Here is a 26723-nt window from a genome sequence, read left to right as displayed (position 1 = left end):
TGCATGATATAAAAACCCAGATTCTCCTAATCACTAGGGCCACCTATATACATGATGGACCTCTGCTCATTAGCATGCAGAGCTGTTTCAAATCAAGTCTGCTGGACCATGCTAACTAGTGTTCTCCAACAGCCCATCACATTCATTCAGCATCTCTGCGCTTCAAAATGGTAGTGGGGCATTTTAACTAAAGCTTGTCAAATAAGCTTTAGTTAAAGCACCTGTGCTACCATTCTTAGGCACAGGGACACTGAATACATAATGCTGAGGGGGCTTTAATTGGAGCAGCTCTCAAGAGTTGCTTTAATTAAAGCACGCCCCTCCCTGCCATCTGGGAGCACATGTATTGACACTCTAGTATCTTACCATAAGACCAGTTACCAAAAGCTTCCCCAGCACCCCTTAGACATATCTTCAAACTTACTGAGTCAACAAGATTCTCTGTTTTGTCTATCAGCAGCTCCAGCTTCTCTCCCCTTTGGGCCACTAAGTCTGAGGAAGGAAAAACATACACCAATAATAAGAATCCATGGGATAAGTCAGCTTTCATGGCCCCCTCTCCCCAAGTCTCTTGCTACTACTGCAAGGTCAAGAGGCCTCCCATTGCTATAGTGAGCACTTGTCAGACAACTGAGTGGTACCACAAGCTACCCAACAAACACTACACAAGGGAAGGAGAATGGAGCTACAGGTTATAGAGCTCCACTATGCAAATGTCTGTCCCCCCATTTTGGAAGGGACAACTATACTTTTTCTTCCCAAAGTAGGCTAGCACCAAGTCCTTAAATAGCCCTCCCCCCCAAAAACCAGGCTGTATAGGGATTGGTCACTTAAAAAGAACTTGAGGTTTTGAAGGTAGCAACACCCCCCCCCCCATGAAGCTTCAAGCCAACCTACAGAACTCCAAAGAAGTGCATGTGAAAAAGGATACAAGCTTGACTCTAGAAACAGTTGACAAGTTAGGAAAAACCCTTGAATTGTTGAGTTATTTTTACATGGCAGTGCCAAACAACCATGTAGATTTTTAGCCTGGAGGAAGTCATGTTTTTCCAAGTTAAGTCTTGATCCCCAGGTGAAGGACCCTCAAATGCAGCAAGGGATTATGCTCCAAAAATCTTACCCTGAAGAATGACCTATAGTTCAAGGATGTATTGAGGCCAAGTGTTCATGATGCAAAACAAACCCAAGCAGGATTTTGGATAGATTGGCAGTTTTTTTAAACAGCTCTTCAACCTTCAGCTAATACTGATAGCCAAAAAGCAAGCAACTTTTCCTACAGAACAAGTACTTTTGTAAAAAACAAAAACAAAGAAAAAGAAAAAAAGTAATAAAGTACCTGCTAACCAGGGAAAAATGCTGTATGTAACCAAATTCCTGCTGCACAAAGTGGCAAATAAACCCCGACTTCAAAAACATCAGTCTAACAGTAGCTGCACTGACACTCTTGGAAAAGTGTCTGTACAAGGCATACACAAGGGACCTTGGACAACAAGTGCAGGACAGGAAGTAAAAGCTATATACCTATGTTTCGGACCATGATGCCTTTAAGTTCATCCACTTGAGCTTGTGTCTCTGCCATCGGGTCAGAACCCTTGTTCTCCGAGTGGTATTTCTGTAAGACAAGCAGAGGGAGGCAGTGAAGGAAACAAAGATCACTTCATTCCATCTGAACATTCTCTAGTCTTAATGAGCTTCCTGCCATCAAGGGGTGGGAGGCAATATACTTTAAAGATTGTATGGGATGGTTTGCCTCAGGCAGAGTTGGACTAGATTAACTCTGGAGGTCACTACCAGCCTTATTTCCAATTCTCTCAATTGCACCTTTCAGAAGAGCTGATCATACATACCCCTGGGGGATACACCCATCTGTGGAATCCATGTCAAAGTTTTCAACTATCTCCTGATAGGTGGCGCCCATCTCTAGTCATGCAAGGTGAGATCTTCCAGAGATCCCATAAGTCTGCTGTCAAAAACTGAAGCATCCCAAGCTGATGGGTACTTTTGAGAGAGTCTGACTTCCAACAGATAAGACAAGGGAGTCGACAAGAAGCTAGGTACATGGTCCCAGTCAGCTTCCTGGCTCCAGTCACTAGACCCTTCCTACCCGATGATGGGAAGGGTAAACAACAACCCAGCATTTCATACTACTTTTATACAGGTGAACCCAGATCTTTTCTTATCAGGTTGGCTTGCAATTCACTCAGTTGGCATCAGGCTGCCAAATGAAGGAAAAAGCATGCAGCTGTGTACTGCAGCTTATTTCAAGGAGCACTGTTTATCCATAGCCTCAGTGCTGGGAAGGTGACTGAAAGGAGCCAGCATCCTTTGAAATAAGAGCTCCAGCAAACAGCTGGACATTCCACAGTCCCATGTAGCCATTTGCTGTTGCTATACCCAACCCCAGCTCATTCACAAACCCTCACACAAGGGGCAAAGAAACAAAAAGACTTGTAGTAGATCCCCAGAGTCTTCATAATGTACTCAGCATCTGATCCCCACATGCCAGTTATTCACTTTTAGAGACAGCTCTGAATAGACGGTTAGGTTCCAGTAGTAATAAAAGCAACACAAGCTCAGAAAACTATGACAGATGAGCAGAGTCAGCAAGAGCGACTTGCCTAAAAACAGACAGTTTGGACCTCCAGGCTGCCTATCCAGTAATCAGATCTACAGAGTAGAGAAACCAGGTCACTGCTTAGACTCTGTTCTTCAGACCAGCTTGGAGAGGGTTTTAAAGAATTCCCCTTTAAAATTATAGCCAGGAAGCTGGTACAGGGCTGGTTCAAGAGCAGCTTCTGAGGAACATTTTATTCCCAGGGTTTCTTGGATAGCATGTGAGCTCACTTGCTGGCTGTCTTGATCTGTTCTCTCCTAGTGGCCTGCACTTGCTCAACAAGTCTGCAAGCTCAGGGGAACACAGCATTCAGTTTCCAGGTAACTCGGACCACAGCTGGCCTTCCTCTTTCTGAGCCCCCCCTCAATACTCAGCCAGGAATCCTAGGACTGCAGAATACAGAACAGGTTTGCAACTGGAAATAGACAGTTTAGAGCTGTTAATCTGGTTTGAGATAGCAAGAAAGGAAGAACTTAATGCTTGTACCATCCTGTGCAGTGCTAGATAGCAATGTCACATGACTAGAAACCGCCACCAGGTCATAAGATCAAAGGAAGGAAGACAGCAAGTTTGTATTGTGTGCCTGTCAAACTAATCAGCAAGCCCTCAGTCTCCTTCCTGTTCTCCCTCTAAAGCAGCACTGCTTCTCCTTCTGCCCTCTCCTCACTTCATTGCCAAGATCTGGGTCTTCCAACTCAGCTAAGAATTTAAGCCCATCAGCTTTGCTCTGCAACCAGTTATTTGGCTCCCATGGTTTGTTCATGGAAAATTAGCAGCCTCTAGATTTGACACTCCCCCCCCCCCCAAATTGATTACCTGAGTGATGGCAGGAACCAGGACAACAATATGATGTGCATCATTGATAAACACAAGAACTGAAACTGCTGCCTAAGCAGCAGTACCATCAAGTTTGTCCCAGGGAGATGCTCATTTATACCTGACAGAACAGATGGACCAGTCCGTTAGGCATGGTACCAGATCCTGTAGTCCTACCATCCTTTGCAACAGCTGCACAGATCAAGCCATGCCCCTCCCCTGCCAGCTTCACAGTTTTAAGTGAGGGACTAGATGAACAAGGTTGATGGCTAAAACCCCTAGTGGAGTGGTTCAAGAACCTTTCATGGTGAAACTGCTCTGCATACCTGTTTCCAGGAAGCACATGTGGAGCTGGACTTCAAAGCAGATGTGGGAGAAGGAAGTGCTCCTGCCTTCATTACATTTATCTGATAAAACCAATCTTATTTCCTTTTATGACCAGGTGATCTACCATCTGGACAAGGGAGAAGAGACTGATGTCATAGCTTGGCTTTAAGAAAAAGCCTTTGATCTGGTATCCTCTTAGCAAGAGCGGCCAACTGTGGCCTCACCTTCACCATGGTCTGCTGGCTGGGGAATTGGCTCCGTGGTCGGACCCAGAGGGTCATCATTGACAGAAGTCAATTGTGGTGCGCTGTGACCAGTGGGGTCCCTCAAGGCTCCGTCCTTGGGTCTATACTATTCAACATCTTCATTAAATGATGTGGACATTGGTGTCAGAAGCAGACTGGCCAAGTTCAATGACACCAAACTCTGGGGTAAAGCATCCACACCTGAGGACAGGAGGGTGATCTAAGCTGACCTTGACAGGCTCAGGAAATGGGAAGATGAGAACCTGACGGTGTTCAATACCAAAAAAATGCAAGGTTCTCCACCCTGGGAAGAAAAACCTGCAGCATGCTTATAGGCTCAGCTACGGACGAAAGGGACTGGGGGGGGGGGTCATGACTGACCACAAGATGAACATGAGCCTGCAGAGTGATACTGCAGCTAGTAAAAAGTGAACAAAATGCTGGCTTGCATCCATAGATGCTTCTCAAGCAAGTCCCAAGATGTCTTTCTCCCATTGTACTCAGCCTTGGTGAGGCTGCAGCTAGAGTACTGCATCCAGTTTTGGGCTCCACAATTCAAGAAGGATGGGGGAGAAGCTTGAGAGAGTCCAGAGAAGAGCCACACGCATGATCAGAGGTCAGGAATACAGACCTTATAATGACAGGCTGAGAGCCATGGGGCTCTTTAGCCTGGAAAAGCGCAGGCTTAGGGCTGATCTGATGGCTGCCTGTAAGTTTAAATCAGGGTGCTCACCAGGATTTGGGGGAACATCCATCTACCAGAGCGCCCCAAGGGATGACAAGGTTGAACAGTCACAAACTCCTGCAAGACCGTTTCAGGCTGGACATAAGGAAGAACTTCTTTACTGTCTGAGCCCCCAAGGTCTGGAATAAACTGCTGCTGGAGGTGGTTCAAGCACCTACTCTAGATGCCTTCAAGAGACATTTGTATGTTTATCTTGCTGGGATGCTATGACTCCTGCTGACTTCCTGCCCCTGGGGCAGGAGGCTGGACTCGAAGATCTTCCAAGGTCCCTTCCAGCCCAAATGTCTATGAAACCTATGAGAACAGGTAAGCTAAGACAGCCCCACAGCAAGTCTCAACCAGGGTACTACTAAATCCAGGAGTTATGGAAGGGTGCCTTGAGTCTATAGAGGTTGAGAACTACAGCTCTAGTGAGTAGGTGATAAGCAGAGTCCCTTCTAAATGGGTAATGATAGAATAGAAGGGATTCATACATGAGCCAGGATAGTCTTGGGGAGATTGAAAGATCTTAAGACCATCACTAAATGCCATGAGACGCAGGACTCCCCTCAACTACACCAGAGTTTGATCAGGAGGTTCCTTATCAGAATTAAATCTGGCCTGGGCTCAGAGGTCTACTAGCTTGGCTTCAGATTAGTAGTTACCTAATGGTAGATATTTTCACTATAGTGAAAACTCCAGCAGAAAGGCCAAGCCCATACTGAGAGTCCCTGAAAAAAAGGTCTACACCAAAATTGAAAAGGACAACCCACAAGATTTGAACTAAGGCAACCTGAAGAAAACATTATCTCATGATAGTTAGGAGGATGAGACAAGCAGATTTGAGCAAGGCGAAAACAAGCCTGAAGACCTAATGGTCGCAGCAGCTTCTATGTCCAAATCCTGCAGTGTGTCAGTCTAAATGTGATGAAGTAGTCGGAAGAGCCAATCGCACCTTGTCGTGCATCCGTAGGTGCTTCACAAACAGGTCTGGGGAAGTGATTCTCCTACTCTACGCAGCATTGGGTCAGACAGCAGCTGGAGTAGCGTGTCCAGTTCTGGACACCACAGTTCAAGTGGGATATGGACAACCTGGAGATGGCCCAAAGAAGGGCCACTTGCCTGATTAGAGGCCTGCAGGGAAGGCCCTATGAGGAAAGGCTAAGGGACTGTAACCTCTTCAGCCTCTCCAAGAGAAGGCTGAGAGGGGACCTTGTGGCAGTGTACACATTCATGAGGAGAGAGCAACGTGAAGTAGGTGACAATCTGTTCACCAAGGCACCCCCTGGAATGACAAGGAACAATGGCCATAAGCTATTAGAGAGAAAGTTTAGGAAACAGTTACATTAGGAAAGAGTTCTTCATGGTCAGGGTTGCCAGGATCTGGAATGGGCTCCCAAGGGAGGTGGTGCTCGCCCCATCTCTGGGAGTCTTCAAGAGGAGACTGGACAGGCACCTGGCTAGGATCACATGACCCCAGGGTTGGTAACTTTTCTTGCCTGCCAGGGGCTGGGGGTTGGACTAGATGGCCCACTGGAGGTCCCTTCCAACACTATGAATCTATAAATGCAACCACCTCTTGAGGGCAGCATTAGTCTTTGGGCTACCAGGCTGTTCTGGTCATCAAAAAAAAAAAAAAAAAAGATTAGTGTACTGTGGCATGTTTGTACAAAATGCAGTTCAAACTCATTAGGAGCTGATAAGCATGGAACTTGGTTTTTTTTAAAAAAAACAAAACAAAATAGTCTAATAAAAATCCCAGGCTTTGTGTTTTTCTGAGATTAAATGGACATCACATACACAACCAGACATGCAGTGGCATTTCATTTTAATCATGGGAAAACTGGGTTTTTATTAGAGAGTATGGGATATATTGATATAGGTATCCCATCTATAAGTTTATTAGATTTTTTTTTTTAAATTAAAGAACTTGGGAGACATAGATATGGGATATAGATATCCCACAGAGGCAGGCTAGACAAGTTTATCTGTCACAATTTGATATATGGAAAAGGGAAGCCTCCAAGCCCCAACACACACGTTATATAATCCATTTCACTATGCATTGGTCATTTGTCCCTTAAGAAACAGTCCTGGTAGTGCACCCTGTTGCACAGATTATTTCCTACTTGCATGGCACATCACCACTTCTAATAGATGCTGCTGGTGTAATTAGGCAAATACCATAACGCAACAACATGAAAAGGGTTGACATAACTAACACCCACTGAAATAAGCATGACTGGCACTCCCTGTAACTAGCTAAAAATAAAGTCCCTTTAGACCTCTCCTTACTGTACTCTCAAAAAATGCATTCACTTTTGACTTAAGTTGGTTTGGGAAATTAAATCTCTGGAAGGGTTTGTACTTTTTCATTTACTGGAGTGAACACTCACATTACTAACCACCATCTGTAAGATAAATGACACGCACCATTTCAGTTAGGCCTACATAAAATAAATAAATAAAAAAATATGCAAGGATGAGTTTAAATAGCCAGGTGTCAAGACTGCAACAGCACCCTTGTTTCCTGTACAGCTGAGAGCACCAAAAGCTGGTTAGACTATAGAGCGCACACGCACACAAAAAAAACCCCACACAGAATGCACCATGTGGAAATCTGACCGCAAGTTCACCTATTTTTATTCCCCAAAAATCTCCCACCCCAACCCCAGCTGGTTTTGGCTATGTTGGGTGTGGATGTCAAGTTAAAACTTGCCCAACTAGGACTGTTAACAGTGACACTGGTGTTGCCACAACCGCTCCAAAGAATCTGAGAACGTAATCAGAGCATGACAGATACAAGCTGGGTACACGAACTACCCAGATGATTTCTCTGATCAGATACAGAAGATACCTTGATACTATCAAGGACTGCAGCATAGCTTATCCACTACTGGTTCAAAACAAATACATGCCCCAACCAGACAGAAGATATTTTACTGAAAAATGAACCATAGCATAAGAGTTCATGAGGCCCCTCATGTCAGAACATACACACAGACCAGAGCGACCAGTTAGGCTGCCATCAGGCAGTGTCAATCAGTCCTGTTCAAGCCTGCAAATTCAGAGGCAGATAGCCTTAAAGAAGAGTCTGTAGACTCAGGCTTAGGACCATAAGAAGAGCAACTGGGGATGAGGAAAGATGGAAATAGTGTGGGTGCACTAGAAGGGTGCAATAGGCTACAAGCTGACCTTGACAGGTTGCAACGGTAGGCAGATGAGAATAGGATGAGGTTTAACACTGATAAGTGCAAGGTGTTGCACATGGGGAGGAAGAACCGGCACCACACTTACAGGTTGGGGAACTCCCCTCTTGCCAGCACGGAGACAGAAAAGGATCTTGGAGTCGTCATTGACTCCACGATGAACATGGGCCGGCAGTGTGGGGAGGCAGTCAAGAAGGCCAACCGTACCCTGTCATGCATCCACAGATGCATCTCGAGCAGGTCCAGGGAGGTGATCCTCCCCCTCTATGCGGCACTGGTCAGGCCGCAGCTGGAGTACTGCGTCCAGTTCTGGGAGCCACACTTCAAGAGGGACGTGGACAATATGGAAAGAGTTCAGAGGAGGGCCACTCGTATGATCAGGGGTCAGCAGGGCAGGCCTTATGAGGAGAGGCTACGGGACCTGAACCTGTTTAGCCTCCACAAGAGAAGGTTAAGGGGGGACCTTGTGGCCTGCCACAAACTGGTCAGGGGGGATCAGCAGGTATTGGGGGAGTCCCTGTTCCCCCGTGTGCTGCCAGGAGTGACCAGGAATAACGGTCACAAGCTGGCGGAGGGTAGGTTTAGATTAGATATTAGGAGGCGCTACTTCAGTCAGGGCGGCTAGGGCCTGGAACCGGCTTCCAGGGGAAGTGGTGCAGGCTCCTAGCCTGGGGATTTTTAAAAGGAAGAAGTTAGATGAGCACCTTGCTGGGGTCATCTGACCCCGGTGCTCTTTCCCGCCAAGGCAGGGGGTCGGACTAGATGATCTACCTAGGTCCATTCTGACTCTAGCTACTATGAAGCTATGAAACTATGAAATCCTGCCGCCAACACACCTACCCTCTTAAGAAGCATTTAGGCACAGAACAGCAATGCCTGCATGCCTTTTGGAATAGATCCTTCTCAGGCAGGATAGGCTACTGCTGAAGTTATTCTGAAGGAGAGGTAATGAACAAGTCAGTCATTACTTACTAACCATAACAGAGACAAAATTTGGTCATCACTACTATAATTCCTTTCAGCACCAGAGGTAACAGAAGCCATGTTACAATGGCTCCTCCTCACTTTATGGGGCAGAAAGTCTGACTAGATCTATACAGACTAGAGAAGTTACCCTAAAATTCTAGTGACAAACCTATATTTTGTCAGTGAGAAACTGATAGGTTGTGTCAAGGGAAACAAGGCAACAAAAGTAAATGCATATGTATGTGCAGGAAAGGTGCACCAATATAAAAATTGGTGCCGTATTGGGGATTGGTACCATTAAAAAGGAAAAGTTAACCAGTATCAGCTACACTAGCCAAAAGACCAGTAGCCAATAATGTTAACTGGTAAGTATAAATACGACTTATGGCAGGGGCCCCTGGATGCTACATGTGTGCCGCACGCATGCATGTGGCCAGGAATGCAGATGGGCAGCATGGACAGCAGTACCCTGCAGGTATGTCTGTAGAGGAGAAGGAGTATAGGGGGAAAAAAGGGGGGCAAATTGTGGGCCCCCATAGTAAGGAAGGGAGTGGGGCATGGGCTGGGGGTGCTGCCCAGCCCAGGCAGTGAAAATGGGACCCTGGGCCAGGGAGTGGGACAGAGCTGCAGGCAGCTCATCCAGGGGGTACAGTGAGGAGGAGGGATGGGAAGGTAGATAAGCTCCCTACTGCTGCATGCACCCTCTGGGGGGAGGCCTGGGGGGGCACTTGCCCCCCAAATGTGTGGGGGCTTAGGGCTCTACATACTGTCACTTTTGCCCTGGGAGCTGTGCACTGGCTGCACATCTCCTGCCCACCTGGCAACAGGAGGCGCAACTTGCTGCCCACCACCACTGCTGCTGGATGGGCAGGGGATGCATTGCCAGCACATGGGTCCTAAAAAGCATCCTTGTGCTTAAAAATGGTGGTGGTAGTGCTTTTGAACTACAGCTTATTTAACAAGCTTTAAACTCAAGCACCCCTGCCACCATTTTTAAAGCACAAGGACACTGATCCCCTGGAGAAGCCACCTGCAGCTCCACCCCACTTCCTGCCCCAGCTCCACTCCCTCCCTCACTGTGGGGGCTTCAATCTGCCCCCCACTTTTCTTGTGGAAGAAAACAAACTTACCTGCAGGGAGCTGCTCTCCATGCTGCCCAGATGCATTCCTGCAAATCCGTTATTAGTCATATCAGTATTGGCCGATATGCCTGGTGAATGATTGGCTATTGGTATTGACAAAGTCTTTATTGGTGCACCCCTAATGTCCAGTTACTAGGATCAGTAATGGTCCTACACACAAGGCTGCTGTGAAGTGAAGCAGAAAGCATCTACACACATTCTATACTAACATGCCTTACTGCGAGTTCAAGAACAGCCTGCAATTATTTCCCCATTTCAGATGCTTGGAAAATCCAAAAGCCAGTGCAGTCACTAGTAACATAGCAGGTGTTTGAACAGCATCACTAAGGTACATAGGAAAACTTAACTGTATTTCCCACTAGGGCTATTCAAGTACTGCACAAGGTTAATGACCACCATACTCCAAGAGAGGTTTTCCCTCAAAGATCCGTTTCATACCTGGACCTAAGCACTGCTAACAGATCAGGCTGCCTTGGAATTCTACTGCCAGAAACATTTTGTTTCCAGTGGCTGGGTCTAGCCAGCTGCGCTCCCCATATGGGCAGCTTCATAAAGGACACATACCACAGCCACTCAACAGTGCTGAATAGTGCATAGTGGAGTGATAGGACCAGCGAACTTTGTCAGGGCATTACTCGCTACCTCACTCAAAGCACTCATTGCACTATAGTAGTTTCTATGTCAGCACCTGACCAGCCTGTGCTTACACAGATGGCAAAAGATAGCACATTGGTTAAGCTTGCTCACCAGAAATGTAATCCTATAGTAAGAAGGACAAGTGTTTCTGTACTACTGGACATCTGGTAGGCATTGCATGTTACTGGCCTCAGTAGGCAAGAACCCATCAGTGCAGTATGCAGCTTGGTGCTGAGGAATTCATCAGGTGTACAGTCTCAACTGACTAGTATCATCTACTCAACCAACATCTTGCAGGGACACATTACCCTTCCTCCATCTTTTTGCATTTAGAGAGTCCAAGCCAAGATTAAGTAACCCCAGCCCTCTTTAAGTAGTCATCTTAGAAGTAAAGAATACCAAGAACACCGTTAGCTAGACATGGTCATGTCTCTACTATGGGGAAGGGGGAAAAAAAAAAAAAAAAACACCGCTAACTTATGCAGTTTTAAAGATCAAGCAGCACAGAGAGATTTGTTTTAGCCATCAGTAATTGTCAGCTACAGTACATATGCATCTATTATGGGACAAACAAGGCTACTGACTAGCCAACACTGGTATTACCAGGCCCTGGAAACCATGCCTGTGAAGAAGTCAGGACCACAGCTGCAACTAGACAAAAGTGTTTGTAAGGGGGGAGAGAAGGGGTAGAAATAGACCATTTTCTAGATACTTTATACTCACTCTACCTCTGGCACAGCAGTTTTAATAGGACTGAAACAAGAGGTTTCCTATTCTGAGCCAGTAAGCTTTTTTATTATTGCAAATCAGCAGGTCTTAAATCCCCATGTATAGGCCTGACGGCTCACGTGTATTCACGTGATGGGTTTAGAAGCAGGGTGCTATTATTCCACGTCTTCTCAGCAGGAGGCATGTGACATCTCCAAAGGCACTTTTAGACCAAGACAAAACCCTTTCTTTTTGATCCCTGTTCAGAGTTCAGCTGACCAGCTCAGTTTTGCTATACAAGCTTCTACTACAGGCCTCTTCTACTGCACTTCAAACCACATGAAATCACACCTTTGCTATTCAGGCTTCAGCTGCTCTGTGCTAGTCACCATGTTTATGCCAATGCTCAAGCAGAGGGAATTCTACAGGGAGACTTAACAGAACTAAATGCTTTAAAGTGGTGAGCAAGTCAGAGTTGCACAGAAGTTGCTTTCTCCTTTTAATAAAGGTAATGTCTACCTTTAGCTACAGGCTTATCTGAAGCCTTAATGTCTAGGCTGTTTCCCCCTCAGTGGCTGAATGAAGAAATAGTGCAACATTGGGAGAGTCAGCCAGGAATCTTACCAGTTGTGCAGCCAAAACACTGGAGAACTCGCTGTTCATGGCGTATGGCAGGGCTGTTTGTGCTCTTGACCCATATGTGGTCTGAAATCTCTTCTTAGTTTCATTCAGGAAATTGAAGGCTCTGGAACGTTCAAAATCCTAAGAGTTAAAAAAAAAACAAAAAAAAAAACAAAAAACCACACAATGAAAAAACCAAGATGTTCATACCAGACAAACAACCTGAAGTCTCCTCAACACAACTTGTTAGAGAAGAGTCTACCTATAAAGATTCAGGCAGAAGGCAGAGGAGGGAAAATACATAGCCAATTAGAGGGAACCACCACCACTATCAGATGTAAATAGCTGCACTATATAGAACACTGCAAGATGTGTTATTTTGCTTTGGTCTTTTAATAGTTGGTTATTCACAGATTCCAAATATTGCCAGAGCAGGCACATTTTATGCCTATTCTTCTACATCTTTTTGAGAAGCGACTGCACAACTCATTTATACTTTGTGTTAAGGGCAAAGTTTAAGCATAATCTAAGGAGGGCAGGGGAAAGCTGCATGAAGGCAGGTGATGGACTGGAATTCAGTCAAGTTTTAGCAGGGCTACTTTCACCTTGGAAAACAAGTGAAACTCACTAAAAGATGGGATCTTTTCACTTAAGACAAAAGCAGAGATCTGAACCAGCAAGGAGAATGAAATAGGGGCCACTGGACAAGGTGACAACATGCTATAGAAAAAAGCAAGAGCCAAATGAAAAAGTGAGGGTAGTATTTGAACTCTGGGGTTAACTACAGGGGCCATTGCTCTTGAGTCACCAGTGTAAACATGCAGTGCCCTCTATGAAGAGCGGCATCTGGGTTTTTTGCCCATCACTGATTTTTGCCAACATGCACAGAGATAAAGCAAAAATTTACAAAGTGCATGTGATGGGTAAAAATGAATTGGGGGAGGGGAAAGAGGGGAGGGAAGAAAAAAGCAGGGGGGAAGAAAAGGGAGATACTTGCGTCATCTGTGATACACAGGTATATAATCCTGTCTTGGCAGATGTAATGAAACAGGTAGCTGCAACAGGAAAAAAAAGAACAAATTGCATTTAGGAGGAGGTGTCAAATGGGATTTCCAGAGCTTTTGGAAAAAAGGTTTCTTCCATCTTCTTTTGGAAGTAACAGATGAAGTAGAGCAAGGTACTGCCACCCTACAGAAGGGAGTGCAGAACTCAGCTTGAAGCAGCCAGTCTTGTTCACAGCACATGTTGGTTCTGATCTTTGTAGTCTGCAGCATATCTGAGATGGCTGCTATGGGCTATATGACAGATTCAAGCCTACATTTTTATGTATTCCTGGGTCAAGTGAAACAGCTAAACAAAGCAGCATGCACCAGCCCCAGTCCTGTGCACCGAGCCCTGAGCAGGACTAGTCTGGTGCATGTGCAAGTCCAGTTCAGGACACATTGGCAGCATTTCAGGATCTGGTCCACAGGCCATTATCTTGGACACCCCTGGTTTAACAAAAACAAACAAAAAACAACAAACCAACCAAGGGGCTCCTAGGGATAAGACTGAACAACTCATGCAGTGCTATCTGGATTGATATTCAAGTATAGATCCTCTAAGAGCTGCTGGAAGTTACATTAGGTTACAAAGAATGCCAGTTCATCATGGCGGTTGGATCACAAGTGGGCTCAGAAAAACAGAAAGGCTCAACTGATTTTATTAAACTGGTTCCAAACACCTATGTTCCACAAACACTACTCAGCAGGTTTTACATACAGACCTTTAATAATCTGGCAGAGGATGCAGTTCACAAAGGAAGTCAAGTGAAAGTCCTTGGAAATGAAAAGCAGGTCACTGCTTTGAGTACTGCATTTATTCCCCAACACCTCCCTCCCCCCTGCCATATTTTACTTAGGCCAATATTTAAGCAAACCCAGTATTGTGCACTATCAGTACCTGTAATGAACATAACCACGTAGAACAGGAAATTTTCCTGGGTTTTAGGTCTATGCACCAAAAAACACTTTGCGTTACACATCTTCTATCCAAAGTTGAAAAAGCCAACTGTCAAGTGTTTAACTGCATTTCATAAATACCTGGGAGAGTGTAACAAGCTAGTCCTGCTCTGCTTTCCCTAGGTTTGTTCTTAAAACATCCCATTAGAAGTTTGGTACATGATGAGAAATTGAGGAGGTTTCAAGTCTCAGAAGCCTGTTCCATTCCTCCCAGAAAGAGTCCACCTCTTACCTCACAAGAAGACCTCTAAGACTCCCATCAGCAGCAGAGGACAGATAGGATGAGACAGCCCAGACATTGAGAACAGCAGTATTAGGGATCCCAGATACCAGAGAGCCTATCTTTTTCAAGATGGCATGCAAGAAGATCAGGAATTCACCCCAAGATCCTGCACTAGCTGGAGCCCCTGCCCTTCAACATCTCTTCACCCAGAGATTGTTGATCATGTCAAAAAAAGGGGAAGAAAAGAGACCCCAAATTTCAGGCCACAAGCTGAACAGTGTCCCTAGCCAAGAAGCACAACAAGCAGAAACAACCTAATTTTTTACAACCCAGAAGGAGATCCAACTGCCTGAATAGGCCACATTCTCTCCCCAGCTCTGGCATTTAAGAAGCTAAGCTGCATCCATCCAGCCTCTTCTGTCCTTTCCATAATCTTCACTTTTTTCTCCTGGGGAGGAAAGGAATTGCTTCCTCCAGCAGGGGAGAATTAAACAAAAACAACCCACCCTTCAGGCACCCAAGTATTTAAATTTTTTTTTTTTTTTTAAGATGAAATGAACAGTATACATCTCATTCCCCTCAGGACAGAGGTCTATCTAGCATTCCCATCTTTACAAACCCCTTCTGTCCTGAGCAACTAGACCCAGCAGGAATCGATTGTTGAGAAGGTCAATTCTGCTGCTAGGTTCCACAAGACTAGTCTAAAGAATCTCAGCATGGAGATAGCCATAGCCATCTCCATAGCCAGAGCTGCAGGAAGTCTGCATCTTGCTTTGCCAAGACAGTCCAACAAAAAATGCTACTGATGTTTAAAGCAATATTCCTCCCTCATCAGCATCACTTGACTACTATCTTGAGACACTCGCAAGATTGCTATATCCTCAAGATTAAACTTCATTATTGGCCACAGCCTACAAAGCAGATACTAGAAACTCAGAGCATGCCCCCAAAAATAAAAGAATTTGCAGTGCTCCAAGACCAACTAAGGGCTTCCAACTTGTGCCATGCACTCTGTTGGCTGAGGGATTCCTGTTCATTTGATCTGACTGTTCTCATGTAAGCACAGAGCAGGCAGGCAAGAAACATGGAAAATGAAAGCACACAGGAGCCCAAAATCCATCAGTGATATCCGAGGACCTCCATCAGTTCTCTAGCAACTCAGCCTCCCTTCTAAAATGCTGCCAGCTGCATCTCAATCAGTATGTCAATTCAATTCAGCTGGAACACTGAGGATTTTTCTTCATTACATACATAAAATAGGGAGGCACTTCTCATCCATCCCAGACTACCAGCCTCAGGAAGGAAGTCATTCAATGAGGGTAGTGCACTGCCCAGGTTGACACGTGTAAAAGAAAGTTTAAGTAATCCACTTTAAACCTTTCATCACATAGATCTTTTTCACATAGCCAAAAGTGCACATCACCGGTTGCTCTATGGGACAGGCCAAAAGATGCTCAGGAACATTCACAAGAGGTCTAAGCACTCCCTGTATAAAGTTCTGGGTAGCAACATGACATGATAATATCCATGTGACTAGCATCTTGAAGGGATTGATCTCCCACACTGACATCTTCAGCTATGCAGCATCTGTAGCTGAGAAAAAGTATTAATAATAAGCACATATGAACAGGTGCTGAACTGTTTTTGACTGCAAGAACAAGTCAGCACAAGCCATGTTCCATATCATTTCAGAGACGGACAGACACTCAGCTTTAATTCTCCTGAAATCAAATTCGTTTTCAGATCTTTTTTGCATGATAATCAAAATCTGGATTTTAAAAAAAGGTAAGAAACAAGTAAGCAGAGTGCATGAGATATACACTTCAGCTCCCCCCACCCACCAACCAAGAACCAGAAATCCAGCCTTTCTACTCCACGTACACCTAGCAAAGCCCTACCCTCTGGCTTCTCCCCAAGCCCAGGAAGGAAAAACATTACTCACTTTCCATGCGAGTAGGTCAATTTGTTGTTCTCCGATGGTATCTTAGCCAGGATCTGCTCTGTCACCTCCAGGAAGTTCCCTCCGCACCATGCATGTTTAGCAAGGATAGTTGTGCCCCTGGCAACAACGGCAAACAGGATGGCCATGGTTTCACTCTATCTAGAGAGAGAGCGCGCATACATAGACAGGGTTACAACACTTCCCCTACAGAGCCCTTAGGTAAGCACCAGTCTAAACAACATCTTCACAATCCTCAGCATGGTAGAAGTAAAACTGTCTAGTACTTGACAGGTTACCACTACCAACACTAATTCTTCCTTCATCTTCTTCCATCTCCCCTTCGCAGGCTGCTCAGTACAGTAGGTAAGATTATACTGACCTCTAAAAAGGGTTCCAATTCAATGCATCACAAGACAACTTGCAGTTTGCCACCCTCCCACTCCCTTCCTCAACTGAAAGTTTTCAGTTCTCGCAAGATGTCAAAAAACTTAAATTTCACACTTCCCATCTATTTGCATGCTATGAACAATTGACCATGTTCTGCTCATAAAAGAACCAATCTATAGTAACTGGTTTCACCACACATAAGGAGCACAGCTGCAAGATATCCATCATTACAGTAATTACCACAACAGTTTCATAGTTGATAGGGTTGGAAAGGACCTGAGCAGATCATCAAGTCTGACCCCCTGCCATGGGCAGGAAAGGATGCTGGGGGTCAAACAACACCAGATAAGTGATTATCCAGCCTCCTTTTGAAGACCCAAGGTAGGAACAAGCACCAGTTGCCTTGGAAGTTGGTTCCAGATCCTAGACACCCTGACTGTGAAGTAGCGCCTCCTGATGACAGAGTAGGTTCAGCCTAGGCGACTTGTGGCTGTTATTCCTAGTTACTCCTGGTAGTACTCGGGGAAGGGGGAAACAGGGTCTCTCCCACTGCCTGCTGGTACGCCCTGGTAAGTTTATAGATGGGCACTAGATCCTCACTCAGCCTTCTCGAGGCAGCTAAACAGGTTCAGATCTTGTAGCCTCTCCTCGTAAGGCCTCCCCTGCTGCCCCCCAACCATGCGAGGGGCCCTCCTCTGGACCCTCTCCATGTTGTCCACATCCCTCCTGAAGTGCGGTGCCCAAAACTGGATGCAGTACTCTAACTGTGGCCTGACCAGTGTCGCATAGAGGGGGAGGATCACCCCCTTCGACCTGCTCGTGATGCATCTGTGGATGCATGACAAGGTGCAGTTAGGCTTACTGACCACGTCCTCACATTGGCAGCCTATGTTCACCTTGGAATCAATAATGACTCCAAGATCCTTTTCTGCCTCTGTGCTGATGAGAAGGGAGTTCCCCAGCCTGTAGGTATGGTGCTGGTTCTTCCCCCCCAGGTGCAGCACCTTGCACCTGTCAGTGTTGCATCCCATCCTGTTCTTATCTGCCCACCCTGTAACCTGTCTAGATCTAGTTGCAGCCTCCCTTCTAGCCTGCCCACATCTCAGCGTCATGCACGAATTTGAACAAGGTGCTATTCACCCCCTTGTCCAAGTTGCTGATAAAGATATTGAACAATACAGGCCCAAGGATCAAGCCCTGGGGAACTCCACTGCCCACATCCCTCCAGGTTGAAAGTGACCCAACCACCAACATAATTCTGTACTCTAAAAAAAATTAACTTTGCTTTCAGAAAGTTTCTTGGTTTTAAGAAGCTAAGCATACAAACAAGCACCTGCTTACAGGTCTGAAGCCACGACACAAGAGACACTAAGCACCTTTTTGCAGATCAACTATAAAACAGAGATTTTCAGTGTAGCCTGCTCATCTACATCTCATTCAAGAAGAGTGACCATTCCCCAGCTATCAGAATCCTTGGCAGTGTAAAAATCACTATCTACATTTTCTATTGTATATAGATCACAGTGTGCTGATAACAAGAGCCTGAGGGAATAGGAAAAATACCAGCTACAATATTGGGGAAGATGCACTTAAGTCACTCAGTAGCAGTAGCATTACCTTAAATTTTCATTCCCTGGCACAGCTTAAGAGGTAAGAGCCCAAAGAGTGTGGCAGTGACAACACACTGTTCAGCTGTGTTTTGACAGGCTAGCTAGAATACAGCTACAAATGTAGTCTATGTAAGAGGCTTAGAAGGACAACTGCTGACCCTGCAAGGCAATCTTTATTTCTTCACTTCCCACTTTGGGGAGAGTTTTAGTACTGCCCATTTAACTAACTCCTTGTTGAGAACCCCAACTGTAATGCAGAGACATGGCTGGACAAGCCCCAGGATACCCACAATGAACTGTATGCAACTGGAGGGGGGGCAACATAGCGAGTTTTGTGACTGCTGAAAGATCTCGCCCCCATTCACACTAGGAGCAGAGTGTGAACATTTCCATGCCATCCTCCTCCCCATAGGAAGAGGAAGCCTTTTCAACCTCATCATTACGCTGCAAGACAAGAAACACCAAAACATGCTACTTCAGCCCTAGTCATCCTTCCCTATATACTCAGCTGCCTATTTACAATAGAAAGAGCAACTCAATTCCTCACACATGCAGTCAGAGAAATACTAGAATTGAGATCCAATAATTTCCCCCTGACCTCTGTTATTCTACCCCCTTCCCAGGAAGGCACTGAAACTTGAGCTGTTTTGAGAACAGCTGTGCTCAAAACAGCACAATTCCCTTGCATAAACAGAGCTCTGGAGACTTGAAATGACTCTGGGAAATCCAGAATCACATCAGCCCCTCCTCTCACATGCTGGCAGCAGGGACAGAGTGACCTGATACTACTTGTTCTTCTGTAGCTTCTCTTCAGTCAGCTTCCCCAGCACTGCACAGGGTAATAAGAGACAAGCAAATCCCTAGACATACAGAGACTGGTATTCTCCAGAATACGAGGCTGCCTTTAATTGTAGGATCTGGAAAGCATGTACAGAAGCAGCCATCACCACATTTCTATCCAAGCCTCCAGCACTACTACTACAGTACCCCTTTTATGGGCTTCACACTCAAAACACTTAGGTTTATTTGATTATTAATTGTGTTATCATCTCTCTAGATGAAGTTCCCTTTGTACGAGGCATTCCACAAAAAAATTGCTATTCTGCAGGATTTAAAACTGAATTTGGAATAAGGTTCAGCAAGTGCACGTGACAACAGGGAAGTAGGAAGGCTGACTATATGGTTATACCAGTTAGCAGCTACCTAATTTAGATTAGAGAAGGCGGTTTCAAACTTGATAGAGTTAATCTGATGGCACTGCTCAGAAATGAGGGCTGCCCAGCTCTGCCATCAAGGGGTGCTGGATTTCTTATGGGCATCACAGCAGCACATCTTAAGGAGCATTCACAAAGTACCGTGAATTTACAGATTAACTCACAAAGGCCATTTCATGCATAAGCATCAACAGGATGACAGATGTATGCAAATAGTCAGGCAGTCCACACTGGCACTGCTAGATGAGAAGGGACAGTAGCAGGAAAACTGAACTGGAAAACATCTCAGGGGCTGTCTGATAAGAGACCGAAGATCACACTCACCGAGGAAGACATCAGGAGTCCCAAAGACTACAGCTGGGAAATCAGTGAAGTCCCAGACAAGAACAAATAATCCATGCTTTGCTTTTATACTGATACCAGAAAAAGTGAGCTATTAGTAAGGCACTAGAACAGGGGTTGACAACATACGGCCCACAGGACAAGAAGACTTTGCCTCTGCCTGCACTCATGTGGAAGCCAACCTGCAAGCAGATGGACTGGGGCTGAAAAAGCCACCTCTTCTCCCCCAGCCCTGCTCTCCAGCTAGTGTGGGTGCAGCTTCCAACCACCGAAGAGCTGAGCAGGAGCTGGGCAGCTTCCAGCTGCTCCTTGCTGCAGGGCAAGGGAGGAAAGCACCAGGAGCAGCAGCGCAGATGTAGCTACCTAGTCACTGGCACATATTTGGTCTAAACAGAACTTATGCTTGCACCCCAGCAGGGAGGCTATGAAAAGCAGTGCTGGCACCACTGCCAGCTGCCTGGGCCCAGCACTGGCAAACCCCCATTGCTCTAGAGGTGCTACAGCCACCCAGGCCATGCCAGACTGGAGTTGAGTGGTTCTAGCTTATACCTGAAAGTGTTGCCAGCCCCTGCACCAGGGCTTTTATTACTATAGTCAGCAAACACTTTTTCCTCCCCTTCACTGCACTTGTCCACCAAATTTGCCTTTCCACTTCCCTTTTTACCCTGTAATGGCAAGCTACAGCCCAAATTTAGTACCCTTTCAGCTTCAACGGCTAGAAGGGGAGGGAAGGCTTCACTTTTGTTGTTCTGTGGCTGAGGAGATATTGTAACATGAGAAGCAAAAACAGTTTAACTAGTGCCTCCAGACCAATGGCAGCTTGTTCCATATGCACTTGCTGTTCTTGGGTCCCTCTTGCTAGGTGAACAGGCTCTCCCCCAACCTGTGCCTGCTCATTCCCTCAGTGCTTCAAGAGGACAACTCTAGAACTTCAGTTACAGGACCCTACCCTGTTTTTATATTTTCACAAAACCCATTCTGTTATCTGCAATTTCCTTCTCCCAACATCACTTCCTGCTTCCACTCACTGTGGAGCTAATCAGTTTACCTAGCTGCCTTCAAAAACCAACCAGCTTCAGGAAAAGGGGCTTCTAAATTCTTCTCTCCAAGGGTGCATAATGCACTGTTCTCATCTTTAGTTTGCAAGTACAAGTCTGCAACACAGCTAGTACATTTTTCCAGTTAAAGATCTTCAGAGCTATTTTCTTTTCAAATCTCGTAAGTTGTGTCAGTAAGCAAGGCTCACCACTGTCCTGTACAACTATGAAGTAAAGGTAACTGGTCTCCCTACATCCCTTGTTATTTTAGATTCAGAAGCACATCTTGTGCTTAGCAAGAGTCCTTAAAGGCTAAGGAAGCCTTAACTTTTTATCCTTCAGAGGCACCCAATTTCCTTTTAGCCATGTAATGATACAGGTCAATTTTTCAAGCTACTGTATACCACAGACATTTAGGATTTCTTTGCAGGATGGAAAAGGAGACCAGTTACAAAACGGTACAGAATTGTTCATTTGTGAGCAAAGGTTAGGAGAGGCAGCCAAGACTTCCAGCCTGTACTGCTGGCCATTCAGCTCAGGTCAATGCAACCCAAGATTGGTCAATCAACAAGGGTAGTTCCTCTCCATATTAAGGAAACAGCATCTACTTCAAGAAAAGACTAAAATTGCACAAAGGCCCACCACACTGGGCTATAAAATTACACACACACAAAAAATGTAGACCACCACAATGGGTAGCAATTTAATCAAGCAGGTGAAAGGGCTTAAAAAGGAACTTTAAACATGCCTCCAAGTTGCACCACCTCTTCAGTTTCTGAATCATCTGGCAATGGAAACCTCAGGCAATCAGCTGGAACTCATTCTTGTAAGTCACTTACATGTAGCCTTAGAAGCTTGGTAACCATAACCCATAGTTCCTTCCCATCTACATCCAGAAACACACCTAACCACAAGTCCTATCAGGCAGATGCTCTGCCATGTTATGGGAGAATGGCATGGTGCTTCTGCTACAGAAGCAAGTCTAGGGAAACCCAGGTCCCCAACCTGATCACCTCACAAGTGCCCCTAAATGCCTTGAGACAGGCCCTTCTTGGAGTGGGCTCCCTAACCTCTTACCCAAGATCAAAACTAGACAAGTGACTCAATTTTTGGTTTAAAGGCTGTTTCTCAAACTAGTATGTTCCTTACGCTATGTCACACTTTTTGAAGGGATACCATAGTAAGATAGGCAAATTTTAGTCAAGGTCTTCATTTTCCTACCTCCTTTGGTCTGAGAAAACTTGAGCCTGTGGATCTACAAAGCACAGCACCTCTTTTGAAGGCACTGCAATTTAATTAAAGAACTTTATTGCTGTAGCTGTTCAGATTCAGTAGCCAATATAGAACACCGATGACCACAGGGCTTGAGCATCTATATTTTTATAACATGCTCACCACCATGGAACCCAAGTGCTTATGTAAATTGCCATTATACAGGTCATGGGCCAACTTTAAAAAGCCACATTTCAGGACTAAATAAGTCTTTCAAGCAGGAAAAACTTACACCTTCACTTGTCTGAGGCTTAGGCGGAAGAGCAAGCCAAACTAGAAATAGACCTTTCCTCAAACACAACTGGATCTCTTCAACATCAGTAAAATTCCCCTGTTAATGCTGATGGGGTACAAAAGCAAAACTAAGGTTTTCAACTTAGATTTTACAAGAACATGGCTGCAGAACCACCACATAACTTACTCCTTTCACCAGAGTTAGTAGTAGGCAGCCGACTACAATGCTTGGTAACAGAATGGATAAGGAAACAAAATGACCCAGCAGAAGCAAAGGACATACCAGAGAGCACAGGCCTAGAAGCCAGTAGCCAAGACTCAACTGACTTAAGTGACCTTGGCTAAGTTACCCATGCAGTTTTGATTTCCCCACCTAAGAGAGGCTGAACAAAAGGAATCATTTGCATCTGCAGAACACTTCAGACTGATGAAAGTTGAGATGCAGGCAGTTCTTCTTCCCTTTCCAGCTTCTTTTTACATCTTCAGTGCTCCTGCTGGCTGAAAAGCAAACAGGCTCTTCAGAAATTCAGCAGTCCTTAAATGTACCCTAAAGAGCCAGCATGAGTCATTGAATCCATGCCTCAGATTTGGAGAAACAGTATATTACTCTGTAGTAATGCCAACCTGGGTAAGATAAAGACTCAAGCCTTTGTCTCTCACTCCAGTGCCATGTCATCACTAAGGCATATTAAGTCATCAGGCTAAACAGAAGACAGTCAGGAAACATACACACCTTTCTCAAACAGTCAGATGACCAAACTACATATGAAAGTCATCTAAGAATTAACCAGACACAGCCAACAGCTACAACTGAAAGGAAACATGGTGGGGAGGAAGAGGGCAGGGAAAGTGTCAGCAGTTGTTTTAGCCTAATATTAAGTTTGGCACACAATACAACTTCATTACAATAAAGGTCATAGGGCCAGGAGAAAGGGGTGTTTGCTATAAATAAAATAAAAATGAGTTAATTTACTATACAATAATCATGTGGGGGGGGGAGGGGGAAGGAGTTCCCACTATTAGAGTTGTTGAAAATCAGGATGCATTATAAAACAGGATTCATTACGAGACTGCAATGCATTTACTTTAAAAGTCAAAAAGCCTCATCTCAAGTGATAAGATGCCCTAAACCTAAACTGAGGGCCCCATGAAGGATCTTGCTACAACTCATTGTAAATTCTAAAACTACATCATTTCTAGATATAATATTCAGGAGTTCCATCATTAGCACAAGCCTGTTAGTGACAGCATTTAGGAGAAGGCTGTACTTGTAGAATAGTTCTACCACTGAGTTAACAGGTAGACATTAAAATTGCTTTCATAAAAGCCTACCAAATCTTTGCCTTGAACTAGCAGGGCAATCAACATATTGGGTATTAGAAGGTAGAGACAGAGGATTTGAACTTTGCAGCACTCCCTCCCTAACCTTAGGCTTTTGATTGCGAGTCAGCTGGAATGACTACTTCCATTCTCTCACTTGTCAAGAGAAAGTCTTTCCTCTCACCTCCTACTTTCAGTAAAGGCAAATCACTTAACATTTCTAAGTGCTGGTTAAACTTATAACAGGGGTCTTTCAGAGTCAGGAAAATCAAGGATAAATCTTATTTGCATATTTAGATCTAGTAATTGTATACCTAGCTTACAGGCAGACTTATATCCATTATACACCAGCAATGTAGATATAGCCACGCTCTACAAGACCCAAATCAAAGCTTCCTGAACAGAAGATCTGAACCTATTAATTCAGGCTCCAAGTAACATCTATCTTGTTGGAGAGCTTAGGACACACAAAGGCAACAAACTCCCAGCCCAAGATAAGGCAGAAAGGAGTAAGAGGGGGCCTTTGCCATCTCTCTCTCCTCCAGAAGGGCCCTACAGAATTGGGGGGGGGGGGGGGAAACAAAAACAACAAAAAAAACCAAAACAAACCCCAGCATCTTAAACGAGTTGGTAGCCCATACAGTCAAAACAGAAATGCAAGTCAGCAAGTAAGCAGAATTGCTGCCTTCTACAAATAGCTGAGTTTCCCAGCAGTCTTTGAAAAAAGACCAAGATGAAGTAATTCAGGAGACAAGGAAGGCAACAAGAAGTTGTGGGAGACTATGTCTTCTACAACACAGGCTGTCACCCTTACACAGAGAACATAGCCTGGAATGTATTCTTTGGACACGATGAAAATAAGCAGGAGCACTCTAAAAGGCTTGGGTTACAAGGAGCTACAACCTAAGGAGTTGAAAAGTTTGGTTCCTGTCCTAGCAAAGGTAAAGGATCACTACAAAAAGAGAACATGACCATTTTTAATTACTCACATACTAAGAGGAGCACAAGAACCTAGGAGGTGCTATTTATTAGATCAGACCATAGGTGCATCTTAGCCAGTCTCCATCTCACACAGTGACAGGGAGTTGAAGCTGGAAGGGAGAGCAAACGGTGTCTGACCAGGGTGTTTCTTCACTGTCACTCTCACATGCAGCCTCCAGCACTTAGGGCCCAGGAAGTTCCAGCACAGGGGCTGTAGCCCTCCCTCTTAAGCTCCATAGCTACCGATGCCCTTTTCCTCCAAAAATTTGTCCAATGCCTTTTTGAACCTAGTGAAACTTGCAGTTTCCACAACATCTGGTGGCAATGAGCTCCACACTTTAATGACATACCATGTAAAAAAGAACTTCCCTGTTAGTTTTAAAATTTACGACCTACTAGATTTATTTTGTGACCTCTTGTTCTTGTATTGAGAGTACATAATAAATCCCCATTTACTTTCTCCTCACCATTTAGTATTTTGTAAATCCTTATGTTCCCCTACAAGTATCTCTTATCAACTGATTAGTCTCTCCTCATATGGAAACTGCTCCATGCTGCTCATCGTCCTTGTCACCCTTCTCTGGGCCTTCTCTAGTTCTTTAGATAGTGTTTGAGGTGAGGGGACCAGAACTGGGCACAAGAGTCAAGATGTAGACACACCAGGGATTTACAACCAGGCAGCAGGGCACTTTCTGTTTTGTTTACAATTCCATTCTTAACAATCCCCAATATAAGATTAAGGATAAAAGCAGAGATAAGAATTTATAGGACATTCACAGAAGGGAGAAACCCTTTGCTGACAACACCGCCTCAGGAAGCCTGTTGCTCACTAGCTAGCTTCCCACCAAAGCAGGCCTTCACTTGGCTTCTGACTCCTCCAACATAAAAGCCCACGTGCCCAGTCACAAGCTCACCGATTTCCACAGCTCTCTGGTTTTTGCTTCCAGCAACCCAAATGCTAATGCGGGAACATGTTGCTCAATGCAGGTGCCCGGCTACAACACTTGGAGTCTCCTTTCTAGCAGTTGGCTAACACTGGCCTCCCCCAATTTCACAATCACCTCGGGCTCCAGCATCAGACGACATCACGTCCCCCCCTCCCCATTTCCGTCTCACCTTCCCCTTCCTGAGCCCCGTCCACTTGCCCTCACCAGGCAGCCCCTCCCGCCGCCCAACAGCGACACTGCGCAAGCAGCTGATGGGGGGGGGGGGGGGTTGGAAGGCAGCACCCGAGGGGCCGGGGAGCACCGCGCCGCGCTGCTGGCACAGGACGATGCCGCCCCCGCCCCCGCAGCCCCAGGCTCACCCCGGCCGGCAGGCGGCAGTGAAAGGGCTGCAGCAAGGGTCCCCCGCCCGGCGCGCTGTTTATCTGCTCCCGCCCCCTCGCCGCGGCGTTCGCTCCTCCCGGCCGGCACGTGCACTTCCGCCAAGGGCGCTCTCGACGCCGCGGGGGCTCCTGGGAAATGTAGTTCGAGAGGGGGCAGAGAGCGAGGCGGCTTCCGCGTGCCCCGCGCTGCCTACTGGGAAGCGGCCCCCGTCTGGGCCACCGCGCTGCCCGCTAGGAAGGGTAGTTCAGGTGGCGGGTGGGGCCAAGCGCCACCTGCCGGCCGGGGCGGGCCGCACGCAGCTTCCGAGTTCAGGCGCCGCGGCGACCCGGGGCCCAGGCGAAGCGGGCGCTCAGCTTCGGCCTCCCTCCGAGTCCCTGTGACGTCTCGATTGGACCGCGCCCGAGAACGTGACGTCAGGGGCGACCTCACGTCTGCTATGTGAAATGCAGCCTCGAAGGCGTGTTGGTGGCGGGAGCTGAAGCGGTCGGGCTTCGGCCTTTCGGGAGCGTCTCAGCTGGGCGCCCCGCGGCCTCCGAGCGGGCCGGGCAGGCCCTGGGCTGGGGTGATCCGGGTGCCTGGCCTGCGGGCGGTTCCAGGCCGAGCATAGCGCCAACGGCTACCAGCAGTGCGGGCCCGGTCCCGCGATGCCCCTGCGCTGTCAGATAAGGCCCCAGGTTGTGGGAGCAGGGCCCCAAATTGCCTCCAGCCCCACCCCCGTGGCTGGATCTGTGCCGGACTCCCCTGCTCCCCGGCCGAGCCGGCTGCAGCCCACGTGGCTCGCCAAAGGGCCACGAAGTTGGCAGCAGGGGAGCCACGTCCGGTGCC

At 46.2% G+C, this 26723-nt stretch overlaps 1 protein-coding gene across 4 annotated transcripts in view; it reads right to left on the bottom strand.

Annotated features, from left to right (window-relative positions):
- VAMP7 (vesicle associated membrane protein 7) overlaps positions 1-26015 on the bottom strand; it is a 31477-nt gene extending 5462 nt beyond the window's left edge. The window contains exons 1-6 of one of the 4 annotated variants that reach the window (XM_090061210.1): positions 25877-26015; positions 16174-16332; positions 13006-13063; positions 12012-12149; positions 1522-1612; positions 425-492 (exon numbers count right to left, since the gene is read on the bottom strand). In XM_090061210.1, the coding sequence (XP_089917336.1) occupies positions 425-492; positions 1522-1612; positions 12012-12149; positions 13006-13063; positions 16174-16319 (501 nt within the window). In that variant the 5' untranslated portion in view covers positions 16320-16332; positions 25877-26015. Of the gene's footprint in view, positions 1-424; positions 493-1521; positions 1613-12011; positions 12150-13005; positions 13064-16173; positions 16333-25484; positions 25659-25686; positions 25799-25876 lie in introns of those variants that run through there. The other 3 variants (XM_090061213.1, XM_090061212.1, XM_090061211.1) reach the window with 3 other exon arrangements.
- Between the last annotated feature and the right edge of the window lie 708 nt (positions 26016-26723).

The sequence above is a fragment of the Crocodylus siamensis genome, chromosome 8 (genome assembly GCF_052110815.1).
Source record: "Crocodylus siamensis isolate JL-2025a chromosome 8, ASM5211081v1, whole genome shotgun sequence".
NCBI lineage: Eukaryota > Metazoa > Chordata > Crocodylia > Crocodylidae > Crocodylus > Crocodylus siamensis.
This window is presented reverse-complemented; position numbering and strand designations above follow the sequence as displayed.